General features: G+C 43.2%; 1 protein-coding gene across 2 annotated transcripts in view; it reads left to right on the top strand.

Annotated features, from left to right (window-relative positions):
• Positions 1–14,163, top strand: part of LOC117444677 (mucin-2) — a 23,513-nt gene extending 9,350 nt beyond the window's left edge. For both annotated transcript variants that reach the window (XM_071202769.1, XM_034080103.2), the window contains exon 5: positions 9,659–14,163. In XM_071202769.1, coding sequence (XP_071058870.1) covers positions 9,659–12,533 — 2,875 coding nt within the window. In that variant the 3' untranslated portion in view covers positions 12,534–14,163. The remainder of the gene's footprint in view (positions 1–9,658) is intronic.
• The last annotated feature ends 4,608 nt before the right edge of the window (positions 14,164–18,771 follow it).

The raw sequence follows: 18,771 nt of genomic DNA, 5'->3' as shown, positions 1-18,771 counted from the left end.
AGAATTACTATTCGTGTGGTACTCCTGCCTTTAGCCCCATATTGAGCATATTAAGACCAAAACTCTTGCACAACAACTTCCTTACTTGCAATAAATCAGCACTAATTACAGTAGAGGGTTATTTAGGAAAGACTCTCAACTAATGGCTTAGTACTCCCGTGCCCTCATTGGTCATGTGCGCGTTCGTGTGTGTTGGGGGAGGGGCTCTGTGAGGAAGTGGCAGATTTTCCCCGGTTGTGTATTTTCAAATTCTAGCCACTCGAGCCGGTTTCTCCAAAATGACCTACCCCACCTTTAATATAAAGGGTTACCATACATTTGTTTTACGGGTCAACGGACTGCGTCTGACAGGTGCTGCAGATTAAACACGATATGTGTGGAAAGATAACGATCTGTCAATACCCACAGCAGTGGTTTCAAAAGGAAAAGGGTTTGTAGCGGCGAAACAAAGGAACCAGAAAGCAACTCTTACGCAGGGAATACTTATCCGATGTCCCGGCAAGAACGTTGTTTTGTTCAGTTATTGTCGATGATCCAATCTAACTTTATTTCTATAGCACATTTAACAATAGCGTTAAAGAACCTTAACACCCTCGCCCACCCTCCTGGAGATCGTTGAACACATGAAGGAGATACAGAGGGCCCCGATTCCTTCCTGGAGTTCAAAGACCAGACTAAGGCGATACGCAGGGCTGGCAGCATGTCCTTTACCCCCGCCCCTCAACGACGCCCACCAAGATCACCGCGGAGACGCGCACGCGCCCGGGAGACATGCCCGGGCCCTGCCTGCCGGTAGCTTTGCCGATATCTGTGTTGATAGGTAATAGATTAAGAGCGGTGAATCATCTTAGAAACAGGAAGCGCCCAAACGTTTGTGTGAGTTTATCTAATGTAGCAGTGATTCCATGTCAGCCACAGCTTGTTACAAACAACATGACTGATAGTGTGTTTAACAAACTTAAAATAGCTTTATTAAATGTCAGGTCTTTGGCAGGAAAACATTTTTAATCAATGATTTTATCACTGAGCACAATCTGGATTTTATGTTTTTAACAGAAACTTGGATTGAACAAAATAGCAGTGCAGCTGTTCTTATGGAATCAACCCCTCCCAACTTTAGTTTCATGAGTCAGGAAAGAATGCATAAGAGAGGGGGTGGAGTTGCTATTCTGTTCAATGATTCCCTTCAATGCAGGAAGACATCTTATAGGAACTTTGCTTCTTTTGAATATGTGGCCCTTCAGCTGAAATGCTCCTCTCGAGCTCTGTTCCTAAATATCTACAGACCACCCAAATACTGTGCAAGCTTTTCTGATGACTTTACTGAACTGCTGTCTATAGTGTGTGTTGACTTTGACCGTCTAGTCATTGTTGGTGATTTTAACATCCATGTTGACAACCCCCAGGACAGAGGGGCTAAAGAACTGTTTTGTGTTCTTGATAGCTATGGACTGACTCAGCATGTGACGGAGCCCACGCACAATAAGGGGCACACTCTGGACTTAATTATCTCAAAGGGTCTGAATATCTCTAAGGTTGTGGTGACTGATGTTGCGCTCTCTGACCATTCCTGTGTTTTCTTTGAGAGCTCTATTTCTGTTCACACAAGTGTTCAAAAAGAGATAACCACAAAGCGATGTTTAACTGAATACACTAGGGAAATGTTTACTCGGAATTTTTCTTCCACACTTGCCCCTGCTAACACCTCAGTAAATGAGCTAGTAGATCATTTTAATTTAAAATGTTATAGATGCCATTGCTCCAACTAAGGTAAAGGAAGTGACTGGGAAGAAAATATCTCCATGGAGAAAGGCCATGACCGTGAAAACAGAAAAAAGAGAGTGTCGAAAAGCTGAACGCAGGTGGCGAAAAACAAATCTCCAGGTTCACGTTGAAATCTATAAAGAGAGACTTGGCCTTTATAATTTGGAATTGAAAAACGCACGACAATCGTTCTTCTCTGACATCATTACCAAAAACAAAAACAACGCACGTGCCTTGTTTGCTACCGTCGACAGACTAACTAACCACCCAGTGTCAGTAGCCTCTGAATTTCTATCCACCAGGGCGTGCAATGACTTTGACTCCTTCACTGACAAAATTCAGAAAATCAGACAAGCAGTCAGTGCCTCTGCATCAGGAACAGCAAATGTGTTGTCTCTGTGTCCACTTAACATCAATTCAGACATCATGACACAATTCCATCAGATTAATGATAAAAACCTGGAGGACATTATTCAACTTCTGAAGTCCTCCTCCTGCTGCCTTGATATTATTCCAACAGGATTTTTCAAAGATGTTTTTCGTTGCATGGCCTCAGAACTACTTCATATAGTAAACAAGTCTCTTCACTCGGGTATTTTTCCACAGGCCCTGAAAACTGCAGTCATTAAACCGCTCTTAAAAAAGAATAATCTAGATGCTTCAGTAATGAACAATTACAGGCCGATATCAAAGCTACCATTTCTAGGTAACATCATTAAAAAGTAGTTTTTCAACAGTTGAGTAATTTCTTGCATTTAAATGACTGTTTCGATGTGTTCCAGTCAGGCTTTCGCCCAAACCACAGCACTGAGACTGCTCTTGTAAAGGTCTTTAACGACATCCACTTAAACACAGACAGTGGCAGAACTTCAGTGTTAGTATTATTAGATCTCAGTGCTGCGTTTGACACTGTTGACCACAGCATATTACTGACCGACTAGAAAACTGGGTGGGACTTCCGGAAACAGTTCTAAATTGGTTTGAATCCTACTTAAAGGACAGAAACAACTTTGTTTCTATCGGTAAATACACATCTGAGTTGACAAATATGACATGTGGGGTTCCTCAAGGCTCCATCTTGGGGCCTCTTCTCTTTAACGTCTACATGCTACCACTGGCTCAGATAATGAAGAACAACAAAATAAGTTACCATAGCTATGCGGATGACACACACATTTACGTAACAATTTCACCAGGAGACTATGCTCCAATTCAAACACTGAGTAAGTGCATTGAACAAACCAATGACTGGATGTGTCAGAACTTTCTCCAATTAAACAAAGATAAAACTGAGGTAATGGTTTTTGGAGCCAAGTCAGAACGTATAAAAGTGAGCGCTGAGCTTCAGTCTGCAATGTTCAAACCAACAGATAAAGCCAGAAATCTAGGTGTAGTCATGGACTCTGACCTGAGTTTCAACAGTCACATTAAAACAGTTACTAAATCAGCCTACCATCACCTAAAGAACATATCTAGGATTAAAAGACTAATGTCACAGCAGGATTTGGAAAAACTTGTCCATGCCTTTATCTTCAGTAGACTGGACTACTGCAATGGTGTCTTCGCTGGTTCTCACTAAAACATCTGTTAGGAAGCTGCAGCTGATTCAGAACGCCGCTGCTCGAGTCCTCACTAACTCTGAGAAAGTGGATCACATCCTGTTCTGAAGTCTTTACGCTGGCTTCCTGTGTGTCAAAGAATAGATTTCTAAATACTGCTGCTGGTTTATAAAGCACTGAATGGTTTAGGCCCAAAATACATTTCTGACCTCCTGCTAAACTATGAAGCATCCAGATCTCTCAGGTCTTCAGGGACTGGTCAGCTTCCTGTCCCAGAGTCAGAACTAAACATGGAGAAGCAGCGTTCAGTTATTATGCTCCAAACATCTGGAACCAACTCCCAGAAACCTGCAGGTCCGCTGCAACTCTGACTACTTTAAATCCAGCAAGAAGACTTTTCTTTTTGTCGCTGCTTTTAAATGAACTATTCATATCTTAAACTGCACTGTAACTTTTATCCATGTATTTTTCCTTTTAATGTTTATTTTATTAGCTTTTCTTTTTTAATGCTTAATGTCTTTCATTTTTTGTAAAAGTTATTATCCCACCCTGTCGGTAAGTTCACAGTTTGGCAGTGGAACTTGCCTCGTAGAAGTTGAGAAATGAGCCGTTTGCCGATAGTGTGATGAAATAATTTAATGAGTGTTGAGTTACCTCCTCAAACATTTCCTACATGAATCAGATATCTTATGGCATGTGTTTGCAAACAAAAGATCAGCCAACACAAGTATTCCTCTTCATGGTGGCCGAACCCAACAAACCCCAAAGAGCATGGATCAAACAAGCGGGCCTCAAATCCAACAGAGTTATTCGTATTGGGGGCCAGATTTAAGGGCCAAGGGACTGGCTCATGAAGCGAGGAATCTAAAAGCCTTAGAAATAAGTTGTTGTTTTCATTAATAAAAGAACATGTTTGCATCTAAGACAGACATTAGCCATTGTGTAGAATGACTTCTAATGTTTTCTAATTACGTAACGATGAACTGTGATGTTGACACCCACAGACTTACATTGAAGCAGGACATTTAGCATTTGTTCAACATCTAAACCAGGGGTGTTAAACATACGGCCCGGGGGCCAATACCGGCCCGTGGAATGACTTCCCAAAGTGTAAACATGTAGGAAGAATGTTGGTTTGGTGGAACCCTTTTGTTCAAACACTGCCACGACCTTTATGTCATTCTGTATGAATGGATTTTATTTATAATGCCGGCGGATAACTTAACCGTTTTCCTTAATAGTCACAATTCAAGGTTTTATTGTCCTGAGTGAAGATATGGCAATGAAACACTGAAGTGCCAGGCTCCTCCAACAGAGCAAGATGAATGTACTGTATAGGACAACAAGATAACATAGTGCAAGAGAATGCAAGTAAATACAAATAAAATGGTGCAGGAAGAGTCTATATACAAGTACATGGAATATGATATATGGATTAGGGGTGTAACGGTATCCGTATTCGTCCCGTACCGTCACGGTTCGGACGTCACGGTTCGGCACATGCAGTCACACGTCGAATATGCCTTTTTTTTACGAGTGTGAAAAAAGTCTGTCATTCAGGGCAGCATCCACTACACTATTTATAATCCAGGGGGCGGTATTGCGCCTAAAAGCTGTTTGCCAGCCGCCCTTAAACAACAAATGAAGAACAAGAAGAAACACAACAACAAAACGAACTAAATACAAGAAGAAGAAAAGTTAGTATGGTGAGTTCAGATAACACACAGGAGCTAGAACCCACCTGCTTCTTTTAAATCAGCTGTGGGAACATTTCGGGTTCCCTGTGGACTACAACAACGATGAGGTGTGCGAGTGGTGGATCGGGAGGACGGTGTGTCGGCGTTGTTCTACAGCGGTGCGGTATGCTAATGCTAACACACGCCAAACATGCTAAATCACATCAGAAGGGATCACCGGAGCCCGGCCAAAGACAACAGCAGTTCAGCAGCTGATCCCCGCTGTTTTTAAGAAGCCAAGAGACATGAGAGCCGAGAGACCAAAATAAATAACGGAAGCTTTTGGCATATGTTTTTCAATGACTTTGCGCTCTTGAAACACTTTCTTATTATTTATGATGTAAGACGTTCTTTTTAGTTTTACAGCTTGATGAAACCTTTTTGTTTGACATCAGCCATTATAGATACTCTGGCCATCTGAGTGTGTGTGGTTTGTTTTTAACTGTTTAATACAGTTAATTATTCAAAATGTCAGAGTTCCTTATATTTAAACTGAAACTTGCACTACTGTTCAAAAGTAAATAACAACAAACCTGGAATTATGCATTTGGGATTTTTTTTTGCTTTTTCTTGTTGGACCGAACCGTACCGAACCGTGACCCCCAAACCGAGGTACGAACCGAACCGTGACTTCTGTGAACCGTTACACCCCTAATATGGATACATGAGATGCAAACAGATGTTATGGATGTGGTTTCAAAGTGCAGGTGTTTAACAGTCTTAGTCTGGGGGATGAAGCTGTCTCTGAGTCTGGTGGTTTTAGTCCGGATGCTGCGGTGCCGCCTGCCAGACGGCCGCATTGTGGTGTGTCAGCATTACGACAAGTTGTTTTGATCCGAAAAGTAAAGTACTATGTCGTTCAGGGTGTTCACGATGTTTTGTAAAAAGAAAGTCAATGAAATGTGAATATTTTCAGAAAGTACTTGTTTGCACTGAAACAAAGGGAACAATTTGGAGTTGCTGTTATTCAGAGGTTATTCTGCTGTGGGTGTACTGGTCCGGCCCACTCGACATGTGGCCCCTGCACTCAAATGAGTTTGAGGCCCCTGATCCAAACACTCAAATTAAGACATGACACGGTTTGGATTCACCAAGAACTGAAAGGCTTAGTTTGTGACGTTTGCTCGTTATAATTGTAATTATGTGTGGGAAACTGAATATGTGTACAGGGTGAAGCCAGAAAATGTCCAACCTTCTCACGTTTGGGTATTTCTCTCTTGATAAATTATATTTTTTTAATCGTACTTTTAAAAATATATTCATGAAATGATCATGGAGTCGATTGAAGTCGTTAAAACCCAGACATACATAAGTCGTACTTTTTTACCAAACTTCTCTACTTTGATTCGATTGGTTACGAGTTACTTTGCAGGTTCATATTATTAATAAACAGTGGTGTGAAGTATATTTACTCAAGTACTGTACTTAAGTGAAATGTTGAAGTACTTGTATTTTACTTGAGTATTTCCATTTGATGACAAGATCTGAGTACTTCTACTTTTACTCAAGTACAAGATCTGAGTACTTCTACTTTTACTAAAGTGCAAGATCTGAGTACTTCTACTTTTACTCAAGTACAAGATCTGTGTACTTCTACTTTTACTCAAGTACAAGATCTGAGTACTTCTACTTTTACTCAAGTACAAGATCTGTGTACTTCTACTTTTACTCAAGAACAAGATCTGAGTACTTCTACTTTTACTCAAATACAAGACCTGAGTACTTCTACTTTTACTCAAGAACAAGATCTGAGTACTTCTACTTTGACTCAAGTACAAGATCTGAGTACTTCTACTTTTACTCAAGAACAAGATCTGAGTACTTCTACTTTTACTCAAATACAAGATCTGAGTACTTCTACTTTTACTCAAGAACAAGATCTGAGTACTTCTACTTTTACTCAAGAACAAGATCTGAGTACTTCTACTTTTACTCAAGAACAAGATCTGAGTACTTCTACTTTTACTCAAGAACAAGATCTGTGTACTTCTACTTTTACTCAAATACAAGATCTGAGTACTTCTACTTTTACTCAAGTACAAGATCTGAGTACTTCTACTTTTACTCAAGTACAAGATCTGAGTACTTCTACTTTTACTCAAGTACAAGATCTGAGTACTTCTACTTTTACTAAAGTGCAAGATCTGAGTACTTCTACTTTTACTCAAGTACAAGATCTGAGTACTTCTACTTTTACTCAAGTACAAGATCTGAGTACTTCTACTTTTACTCAAGTACAAGATCTGAGTACTTCTACTTTTACTAAAGTGCAAGATCTGAGTACTTCTACTTTTACTCAAGTACAAGATCTGAGTACTTCTACTTTTACTAAAGTGCAAGATCTGAGTACTTCTACTTTTACTCAAGTACAAGATCTGAGTACTTCTACTTTTACTCAAGTACAAGATCTGAGTACTTCTACTTTTACTCAAGTACAAGATCTGAGTACTTCTACTTTTACTAAAGTGCAAGATCTGAGTACTTCTACTTTTACTCAAGTACAAGATCTGAGTACTTCTACTTTTACTAAAGTGCAAGATCTGAGTACTTCTACTTTTACTCAAGTACAAGATCTGAGTACTTCTACTTTTACTCAAGTACAAGATCTGAGTACTTCTACTTTTACTCAAGTACAAGATCTGAGTACTTCTACTTTTACTCAAGTACAAGATCTCTGAGTACTTCTACTTTTACTCAAGTACAAGATCTGAGTACTTCTACTTTTACTCAAGTACAAGATCTCTGAGTACTTCTACTTTTACTCAAGTACAAGATCTGAGTACTTCTACTTTTACTAAAGTGCAAGATCTGAGTACTTCTACTTTTACTCAAGTACAAGATCTGAGTACTTCTACTTTTACTAAAGTGCAAGATCTGAGTACTTCTACTTTTACTCAAGTACAAGATCTGAGTACTTCTACTTTTACTCAAGTACAAGATCTGAGTACTTCTACTTTTACTCAAGTACAAGATCTGAGTACTTCTACTTTTACTAAAGTGCAAGATCTGAGTACTTCTACTTTTACTCAAGTACAAGATCTGAGTACTTCTACTTTTACTCAAGTGCAAGATCTGAGTACTTCTACTTTTACTCAAGTACAAGATCTGAGTACTTCTACTTTTACTCAAGTACAAGATCTGAGTACTTCTACTTTTACTAAAGTGCAAGATCTGAGTACTTCTACTTTTACTCAAGTACAAGATCTGAGTACTTCTACTTTTACTCAAGTACAAGATCTGAGTACTTCTACTTTTACTCAAGTACAAGATCTGAGTACTTCTACTTTTACTCAAGTACAAGATCTCTGAGTACTTCTACTTTTACTCAAGTACAAGATCTGAGTACTTCTACTTTTACTAAAGTGCAAGATCTGAGTACTTCTACTTTTACTCAAGTACAAGATCTGAGTACTTCTACTTTTACTAAAGTGCAAGATCTGAGTACTTCTACTTTTACTCAAGTACAAGATCTGAGTACTTCTACTTTTACTCAAGTACAAGATCTGAGTACTTCTACTTTTACTCAAGTACAAGATCTGAGTACTTCTACTTTTACTCAAGTACAAGATCTGAGTACTTCTACTTTTACTCAAGTACAAGATCTCTGAGTACTTCTACTTTTACTCAAGTACAAGATCTGAGTACTTCTACTTTTACTAAAGTGCAAGATCTGAGTACTTCTACTTTTACTCAAGTACAAGATCTGAGTACTTCTACTTTTACTCAAGTGCAAGATCTGAGTACTTCTACTTTTACTCAAGTACAAGATCTGAGTACTTCTACTTTTACTCAAGTACAAGATCTGAGTACTTCTACTTTTACTCAAGTACAAGATCTGAGTACTTCTACTTTTACTAAAGTGCAAGATCTGAGTACTTCTACTTTTACTCAAGTACAAGATCTGAGTACTTCTACTTTTACTCAAGTGCAAGATCTGAGTACTTCTACTTTTACTCAAGTACAAGATCTGAGTACTTCTGCTTTTACTCAAGTACAAGATCTGAGTACTTCTACTTTTACTCAAGAACAAGATCTGAGTACTTCTACTTGTACTGCTGTCTTAAGACTACCGTGGAGTGTATCATCTGTTTATACTACTTGTGTTTTCACACAACGAGACTCCAGCGGTTAGTGTGATGACCTTCTCTCCACGGGCTGACGGGTTTATAGCGATGAGGAGGACGATAACAGAAGACGATAACAGATCTGCTCCAACAGGCTTCCCGTCTGGCAGACACAACCTAAACAAACCTTTCAGTGATGTAACCGGAGCTTCAACTCTTAAGGTGGACTTATTTTCGCAATTCAGAGTGCTTTGCCAAAATAAAAACATGGAGAGCGTTAAGAAATAGTGCAGCGGCATTTAAAAAGCATAGAGAATAACAGACACAGAAAACAAGCTACGATAGAATAACACAGGTATAAAATACATGAATAAAAGTTACAGCGCCTTCAAAAAAGAAAAGTCTGAAGCCTGTTTTTTAAAATGTTCAGCGTTGCAGCGGACCTGCATGTTTCTGGGAGTTTGTTCCAGACGGGGCCGAGTAACTGAAGTGCTATCATATGTTCTTTAACTGTGTGTTTGTCTGTCTCCTCCAGGGACCCAGCCCGGCACGACTCACAGTCCACCTCCAGCCTGCCGTCCTCCAGCCTGCCGTCCTCCAGCCTGCCGTCTTCCAGCCTGCCGTCCTCCAGCCTGCCGTCCTCCAGCCTGCCGTCCTCCAGCCTGCCGTCCTCCAGCCTGCCGTCCTCCAGCCTGCCGTCCTCCAGCCTGCCGTCCTCCAGCCTGCCGTCCTCCAGCCTGCCGTCTTCCAGCCTGCCGTCCTCCAGCCTGCCGTCCTCCAGCCTGCCGTCCTCCAGCCTGCCGTCCTCCAGCCTGCCGTCTTCCAGCCCGCCGTCTTCCAGCCCGCCGTCCTCCAGCCCGCCGTCCTCCAGCCCGCCGTCCTCCAGCCCGCCGTCCTCCAGCCCGCCGTCCTCCAGCCTGCCATCCTCCAGAGCCTCCTTGGAGACGTGCAACCCGATGGAAAGACCTTCCCCAGTGTTGCTTCCCTCCGGCCAGGAACAAGACCTCCCCGCCGCCCCCTCAGCCTTTAGACCCAGCCTCAGGAACCGCTCCCCCTCCCCCGTTGGATCCCCACCTCCCTCCTCCGTCAGATCTCCTCCCTGCTCCTCACCCTTCAGGGTAGTTTCATCAGCATCTTCTCCGACCCCTGAAGACACCTCCTCTTTCTCCAGAGCTCCTCCCTGTTTCTCGATGCGATCTCCCCCTTCTTCTTCTTCTCCTCCTCCTACACCCTCCTCTGCTTTCACTCCCCCTTCTCCAGGGAGGTCTTCATCCCTACGAGCCGCTCCTCCTTCCTCCCCTACACCTTCTTCTTCTTTACGCTCTCCCCCATGCTCCTCGCCAATCACTTCTTCCTCTTCTTCTTCTTCTTCCTCTTCTTCTGTATTCACCAGATCCCTCGCGGCCTCCTGTATAAGCCAGTCTATCAGTCAGAGTATCGCAAAAAATACCCTGCACCAAATGAACACCGCTAACCCAACCCCCGCCTCCACCTCTTCCTTACCTTCCTCTCATTTACGCCGGCGCTCCCCTTCCCCGAAACAGCAGGGCTCCGGCATGCCTGCGTATGCCCAGTTAGGGTGCCCCAAAGACGGGTACCAACATCCAAGGGGTCCTCTATCCTCGCTCTGGTCCTCTTCCCCTTCCCCGTCCTTCATGCAGTCACCCCCTCCCTCTCTTTCCCAACGCTCCCCTTCCCCATCTATGACGTCGAACCATCCTCAGCCTCCTTTGCCTCGTCCCTCATTCCTTCACTCCAAAACTGACTCATCACTGAACAACAACAACAACAACAACGTTAGCTTGTCTGGTTTAAAAACAGCGATAAGCAATACCGGCGTTACCCGAGGTGTCAGTAATGGGGTTTGGTCAGCGAGTCCACAGAAAGCACCGCTAGCTAACGGTAGCGCTAACGGTAGCGCTAATGCCGTGGTAATCCCAAGAACTCCTGATCCTCATTGGTCAGCGAGTCCACAGAAAGCACCGCTAGCTAACGGTAGCGCTAACGGTAGCGCTAACGGTAGCGCTAACGGTAGCGCTAACGGTAGCGCTAATGCCGCGGAAATACCAAAATCTCCCGATCCTCATTGGTCCGGCTCACACAACCGCGTAGCTCGGCCTTTCTCTGCTTCCGAACCCAGCTCGCGAGTTCAGTCCCCGTCTCAAATCCCCTCCTCCTTTACTAGAATCTGCTCTCCACCTCCTCAACATAGTTATTCCTCCCGCATGGCGAACAAACCTCCGCACCCTCAGAGTTCACGGCTAGGAGGTGCGAGTTCCCACAACCCACTAGGCCTCACTTTGGAGCTACCCAGAAACTGCTCGGCCAGTTCATGTCTGAGCCCTCGGATCCTCTCCCCGCCTCCCATTGGCGTGTCGTTGAATGTTTGGGCAAATGATGTCGCCGCACCGCAACTTAGAAACCTTAGATCCAGCCCTTCCTCTGCTTCTCCTTCCTACGCCTCCTCATTAAGCTCACCAACCCCTGGGAATGCCTCTCACCCTACTTCCTCTTTCCCAACGATGCGTAGTTCCAGAGCTTCGTCCCCTTCTGCACGTCCTGGAAACTCCCAAACCGTTCGTCGATCTTTCTCCTCAAACCTGGCCGATAGACCACCGAGCCCGAGCCAAAGTAATCCCAGCGTCCAGCGCCGCTCCTGGGCAGACGGCAGCCGGAGGAGCTTTGCTTTTAGCGGCAGTAACCGAGGGTCTTTTGAGCAGCACGAGTCCTGTCCAACCAGTCCGAGGAGTGGGTGGTCTTCGTACGGCAGCTCCCCGTCCTGCCTCAGCCCTCGAGCAGGGATACATTCCCCGCTCTCACCCGGCGGGCTTTGCCCAGGGAAGGGAACCCAGCATTTCACCAGCGTTCCCTGGCCAGACGTACGAGAGCTGTCCAGCAAATACAACATCGCCGATGTCCTGGATGAAAGCGCTTCTTCCACCATCATTGCCACCTCTCCTTCTTCTCTCTCAGAGTGGGCAGACCCAGAGCTCCATGAAGGAAGTTGTCGCAGCCAGCTGATTTGCGCATATGTTGCACGACCATCCTGTGAACAAAACACACTCTCCTCCCGAGGCGTTACCCCCCCTGTACCCTACCAGAACCACAACTGCCAATCCCAAACACCTCCTATTCCCTCCATCCCTTTGTCTGCAAGCCCGTCCCCGCTACCCTTTGCCCAATCATCGCCTACCAAGAACCAGAAAACCAGTTACGCCACCACGGTCAACCTCCAGATCGCTGGAAGCGGTCGGATAACTTCCTTCAGCACCGCCCAGGTCAGCCTGACCCAAACCCTGCAGGGTGGCGCTTTACCCGGAGGACAGGCGGAGGGCATGGCAAGAAGAGTAAGCATCAACGGACTCTCGCATCTGCCCTCGCCTCTTCCTCAGAACTGTAACCGGCAATGAGCGGAAGAGAGAAGGCTCTTCTTTCCGGGCCCCACGAAACCACATGGTCCAGAAGGAGAGGAAGTTGAACGATCAAGGCATTAGCAGAAATGTGCACTTGTGAATTTATTGCAGAGACAAACAGTGAGCGACAGAAGTGGTGGAGTAACTGCTGGTTTCAGTGGACACGACCTTCGGAGATGTTCCCGTCTCCAGGAGTCCAACTTGCTGGAAATAACTTTCTCTTTGAAAGCATGGGGTCGTTTCACGTGGAATAAGTTCACAGATGAGGGACGTGATGAATGTCGTCAGCCATACTGAGCAGCGAGATGGGATTGAATGCAGACTGAACATTGGGTCTCTGGGGCTTGAATGCGAATGGGAGGTCTAATATTGTAAAAAAAGAGGTAAAGAAATATGTTGCCATGTATGGAAATGAATCTCTCGCTGGATGAACTCTCGAAACCTTGAAAGTCCACAACTCGAAGTGATGAGGTAATCTAACAATTGGATTACACTCTGGAAGCAACATGCATTGTTCAGTTGACTTTATGATCTCTTTCTGTGTGGGAGATAACTTTATTCGACACACTTTAATAACAGCAAGTTAAAGGAATAGCTTTGAGCATTCATTAAGCTGGAGTTCATCCATTTGTGCTGATCCCGTTGGAGGTCGTCCAACCAGTGCTGTCTGCAATCACAGTTATGTAATGTCTTATTACTTCTCTCCTTTTATATTCTGTGAACATCACGTGATGTCTGAGGCCGGTGTTTAAGGTTACCCGTGGTTATTAATAATCTATCGTTTAACCATTTGTATTATTCATTTTTAATGTTCTATTGGTTATTTATGAAGTTAGTCTTATTCTCTTTGGCACTTATTATCCTTAAAGTAATGTCTGTATTTTGCACAGTGTCCTCAGCCCTTGGGTGCATGCATCAAGTGTGTGTGAGAAATGACGCGTCTGGTAAATTATCCGTAAACTTCAGACCAGTCCAATATCTGTGTTTTAATGCTGTTTGTTCACATAGAGATGTACTCGGTTGACTTAACACTCCCTCCTGTCGTCAGTGCCCTTCAGAAACCTTTTCACCTTCAAGTCTTACAATGATTCAAGAAACCGATTCTGCAAAATTAGAGTTTTACTTCATATCAAAACACCGTCGACTCGTGTTTTCACAGTGGATGATCAATGCGTAAGGCTTAGTATGAATGTTTGTCCTTAAAAACAGATCAGTTGACACCGTGTTGTATTCAGGGTGAAAGAAAAGATAACCAACACTCTTTAACATCGGTCATGAGCACAGTTCAGAAAACACCTCAGTGATGAGTATTTAAAAAATATATATAAATATATTTTATAAATCTTAAATTCTTGGATGTTTTTTAATCAAAAATAATAATTAAAAAATCCCAGAAATGAATGGATAAATGTCCCTCTGAACGAGAGGCTGCAAAATGTCACAAAGACCTGATTTAAAATATGAAAGATTATGTAAATAAAGGTGTGGTTTCTGCAGGGCGCTGGAGACAAACTGGAGAGGACATCATGTTTTTGGGGAACTGGTAAAAAGGGAAACTAAATCTTGATCCAGTAACTTATATTCAGTGAGATGTTTGGGAAATAAAGAGATGTGGTGCAAAATCTAATTTCATATCGTTTTATTTCACCCGGGGATTTCTTGAAATGACTTTTATGTTAGTTGAAATAACCATCAAGAAGAATTATCATTCAACAATGAGAATTAGAGATGTCTCGATCCGATCACGTGATCGGGGATCGGAGCCGATCACGTGATTTTCAAAAAATCGGGGATCGGGATTTTTTTTTTTTTTAAATTTAGAAAAATTTTTTTTTTATTTAATGTTACAAAACAAAAATGACCATGTTCACGTCTTAAAGTCATCCTGAGGACTTAGGTTTGGTTTAAAATTACACAACATCATGTATGTGCTGCTTTCTTTGGGCTTGTTTTCAGACCTGGTTGCTTATTTCTCTGAAATCTGGCAACAGAGTGGGCGCAGTGTCTAATAGTAGCAGCAAGCTAACGAGAGGCTACGTTCAGCTGGTGACTCGGGAGTCGGGACAGAGAGAATGTCAGGAGTTTGGAAGTATTATAAAATTGAAAGCGAAGGCAGTGTAACAGCCAGATGCAATGTTTGCAAGGCAGAGGTTCCGCGTGGTGGAAAGAACAGAGCTACGTTAGATAGCTGAATTCATCACGTTGGATGACCAGCCGTTATCTGTTACCTTTTTTTTCTCTTAATGCATTGCATAAAGATCGGATCGGGAAAAATCGGTATCGGCAGATTGTCAAAATCAAATGATCGGAATCGGATCGGGAGCAAAAAAAGGTGATCGGGACATCCCTAATGAGAATCATATTTAAACAGTGGAAATATAATATGTGAAGTAAGAAAAATAAAGTGCAAAAGAAAGGTATAAATATAAAGAAATTAAAACCACAACAATCAAAGAAAGCTAAACAAGAGATACCCTAAATAGGACAAAACAGGGAAAACAGACATGTTGTTACGCTGGATTAAAACTTAACCCAATGCAGAACAGAGTTATATATAAAGGACATAAGACAACAGAATAACACACAAATAAAAATAGTGCAAATGAACAGAGTACGAAACATTTGAATAAAATAGTGCAGGTGAAAGAAACAGAATGTACGGTTAAATATTATTCAGTGAAATACAATTATACTATAACTATTATGATAATAAATTAAATACATTCTAACAGATGAATGCTTTGGGTTCCGGAGGCACTTGACAGAGGTCAGGGGCCTCATGTATAACGCCTTGCATGGATTCACGTGGGAAGGTTACGTAGGAGGACAAAGCAAATAAATACACAAAGACATTTTCCGATTCATAAAAGACTGCGTACGGCACTCCCTACGCCGGTTTCCCTTTAGAAATCACAATCGACTCGAAATACGGAGCAGCTTTTGCGGGCTTCACGTAACGCCCATATTTGCCTATAAATACTCAAAGAAGCGCCCATTCATTCTGACTGCAGGAAGGAGATAGCAGGAAATGACGACAGAACAGCTCAAAAAGACGTCTCACACCGAGTCAGATTCTGGTTATTTTGGGGAGGTCGAGATAAATCATATTGTTTGGTGGATGCCGTTTGAACCAGAGTAGCAGCATCAGGGCCGTCCCTGGCCAACTTGGGGCCCCAAGCGACATTGTGAGATGAGCCCCCCCCCCCCCCCCCCCATTTATATCAGTATTTCTCTGTGTTGTGGTTGACATGATGATGACTGCAGGAGTTAAGGGGAGAGGCTGAGTGTCACCATGAAATGTGCAAATTGACATAAAAATGAATAAAAGGGGAAAAAATGCTCCATGTTTTTTAGGCTGTAAACTTTAACTGTTTCGTAAGCCAACTAGACAGACAGTGTATCACTCTTCCTCCTGTACGTCAGCAGATCAAAGGCATCACATACTTGAATGAATGGTAAATAAAGAATGCTGGAAATAACTGCATCTCCATTAGCCTGTATGCTCTGCAGAGACTGCCTTCTTCATGTCCTGAATTGCAGCTGATGTTTTAATATGGTAATTAGCAACAGTTTGACATTTGACTTATACAACATTCGCAAGTTGTACATTTGACTCATAAAATAACCCACCTTCGAGTGATGCTCTAGTTTCTTCATGTTTTGTTTTTTCCCCTCTTGCTTGCGCCGGACTGAAACTGTCTTTTCACCGACATCTCTTCACCTGCACTAGTGGCCGTATCAAAGCCGTGATTGGTCAGATGTCGATTCATTGCTACGGTGTCGGGTTACAGTCGTGCTCCACTTGTCACCTCTCACGGAGCGTCCACACTACAGCTTCAAAAATAGCTTGGAGCTGGGCGTGTCTGGAGCTTGGGGATTTTATTCAAGCAACACGACCAACAACCAATCACATGAATCTCCCGCCCCCGACATACAAAGCAAAAACCCCCGGGGATTGTATGGGAGCAATATATATATAAACTCCCCAAACAGGCGAAAACCTACCAGTTTCCCCCACTGTCTCTGCCACCTCCCTCCATGCCTGGTTCCTCCGGTTTGTATCCCGGTAGGTGAAGAGGGTCTCGTCATACAAAACCGGGTGATTGCTACGGCGATAGTTAGTTTCTCCTCCGACTTTTTTTGAAATATAGAAATGAACGGCGGGATATCTCTTCCAGCTTAGACGCGGTTTGATTGGCTACGGCTTCAGCTGTCAGATTTTGGGAAACGGGATTTGATTGGCTGGCGCTGGAACAATGTTCAACTTCTGATGCCGGAGACGCCTGAGACGGACCGCTCTGCTACCCACAATTCAGTTCGGCGAAAAAGCGCGGCTACGTGACGTCACCCCGTTCAAAGTGAATGGGCAGATTGGAGCTTTCGGCGCTGTCGACGCTGTAGTGTAGACGGGCCGTCACTCTCCCGTGTCAGCGGGGGAGGGGTGGGGGTGGGGGTGCGTGGATAACATGATCGGCCTGTAGGGAGGGACGCTCCTGAGCAGCATGGAGGTCGGATCGTCACCAAAGTAAATAAATAAGTGGTCCGAAAAAAGTTAATGACAAAATCCACATAACCTTCCTCAGGCAGTGTGTCAGTGTGTCTGTACCGGGGACAGGAGACCCCCCCCCCCCCCCCCCCCCATGATGAGCAACTGTAAGAAAGTGTCGGGGATACCTGCGGAGTGGAGTCAATTCATGTTTATTTGGTGGTTTGTGTCCCAGCTGTCGATCAGCTGTCGATCAGCTGTACGCAGCGTCTCCACTGCAGCTCAACGCCCCGCAGCAACTCTATCCGTCCGGGTTGGGGGAAGTAGACCCAAATGCAGATTGAGGAGGAAGCAGGTTTCAAAAGAAAACAAAAGGCGAGCAAAACGAGAATCCAAAAACAGGTACGAGGTAGCATCCAAACAAAGGTGACTGTGACCAACATGAAGGGGGACATGAACGACAAATAACGAACCAACACTGAACACAGGAAGAGACTAAATACAGGGAGGGGTAATCACGAGACGAGAAGCAGCCGGGCAGGGGGAGAGAAACACGAGGGCAACAGGTGAACACAATCAGACACACCAGGGACACTAACGACAGGGAGGAAGACGCAGCAAAATAACCCCAAAACGAGACACACAAAAACTCAAACCCTGACATAACCCCCCCTCACGTTATGCCTACGTCTGTTTCCGGTTTCGGATGTATTTTGTTAAACACACATTCCTTCACATTTAAATTTAAATTTGCATTAAACTATTTCGTGAGGCCTTCTAACATGTTTTTAAATATCACTACGGTTCTAGTTGAAGAGTTTGTAAATCAACATGAACCCAAGCTGTTGCCTGGCGATGTGTTTATGTTTATTTAAGGGGGTCGTTTAGCTCTTAATTACTTTGTGTGTGCTTCCATGCACCCATACAGTCTATAAATGCACATCTTCTCACCCGGTGCCATGTTCCTTGTCTCGTCCCCAGAGAGGGCTAAGGTACACACATCCTGTACTCAGTGTTGGGAAAGTTCACTTTCTACATGAACTAGTTCAGTTCACAGTTCACATATTTTAAAATGAACTAGTTCAGTTCATAGTTCATAATTCAAAATGTTGAACTAAAGTTCATGGTTTCAAAAATGAACTAATTTATAGTTCATAGTTCTTTTTTCAATACGTTGCTGCGAGCTATTATTTGTCTCCTGTACGATGTTAATGGGCCATTTCAATGTTTACAATATCCTCAGAGGGCCGTACAAGTTATTGACCTCTGCTTAAAAAAACTAAAATCACAGCCCATTCATTTCATTCTGTGCAAAGAAAAAGCAACCTCTTAATCCAGATATCTCACCATGACTCGCGTATGCATGCACGTGCAGGGTGTGGCGTGACCACCAAAACAGAAATATATGGACACAAGATGTGTGCAAATGTATTTAGTTTCCTATCCATGTGAACATGGTTTAAGTGGGGGGGACCTAACCTCCTCTAGAGGGGTCCGGGGGGCATGCTCCCCTGGGAAGATTTGTTGCACTTTGAGAGCAACATTAGGAGATCTATGGACACATCTCTCAACACCCAAACACAACTGTAAGCAGATTTTCTTTTAATGTATGGATATTTGACAAATCACTCCCCTTTGAAACTGTATTCTTCTTTATTAATAACTGTTATATAGTATTTTATACCTGTTTACTTTATTCTCTTATTTTTTTTATAACTTTAAAAATGATCATATAAAGATGTGCCTTTA

The sequence above is a fragment of the Pseudochaenichthys georgianus genome, unplaced genomic scaffold, assembly GCF_902827115.2.
Source record: "Pseudochaenichthys georgianus unplaced genomic scaffold, fPseGeo1.2 scaffold_884_arrow_ctg1, whole genome shotgun sequence".
NCBI lineage: Eukaryota > Metazoa > Chordata > Actinopteri > Perciformes > Channichthyidae > Pseudochaenichthys > Pseudochaenichthys georgianus.
This window is presented reverse-complemented; position numbering and strand designations above follow the sequence as displayed.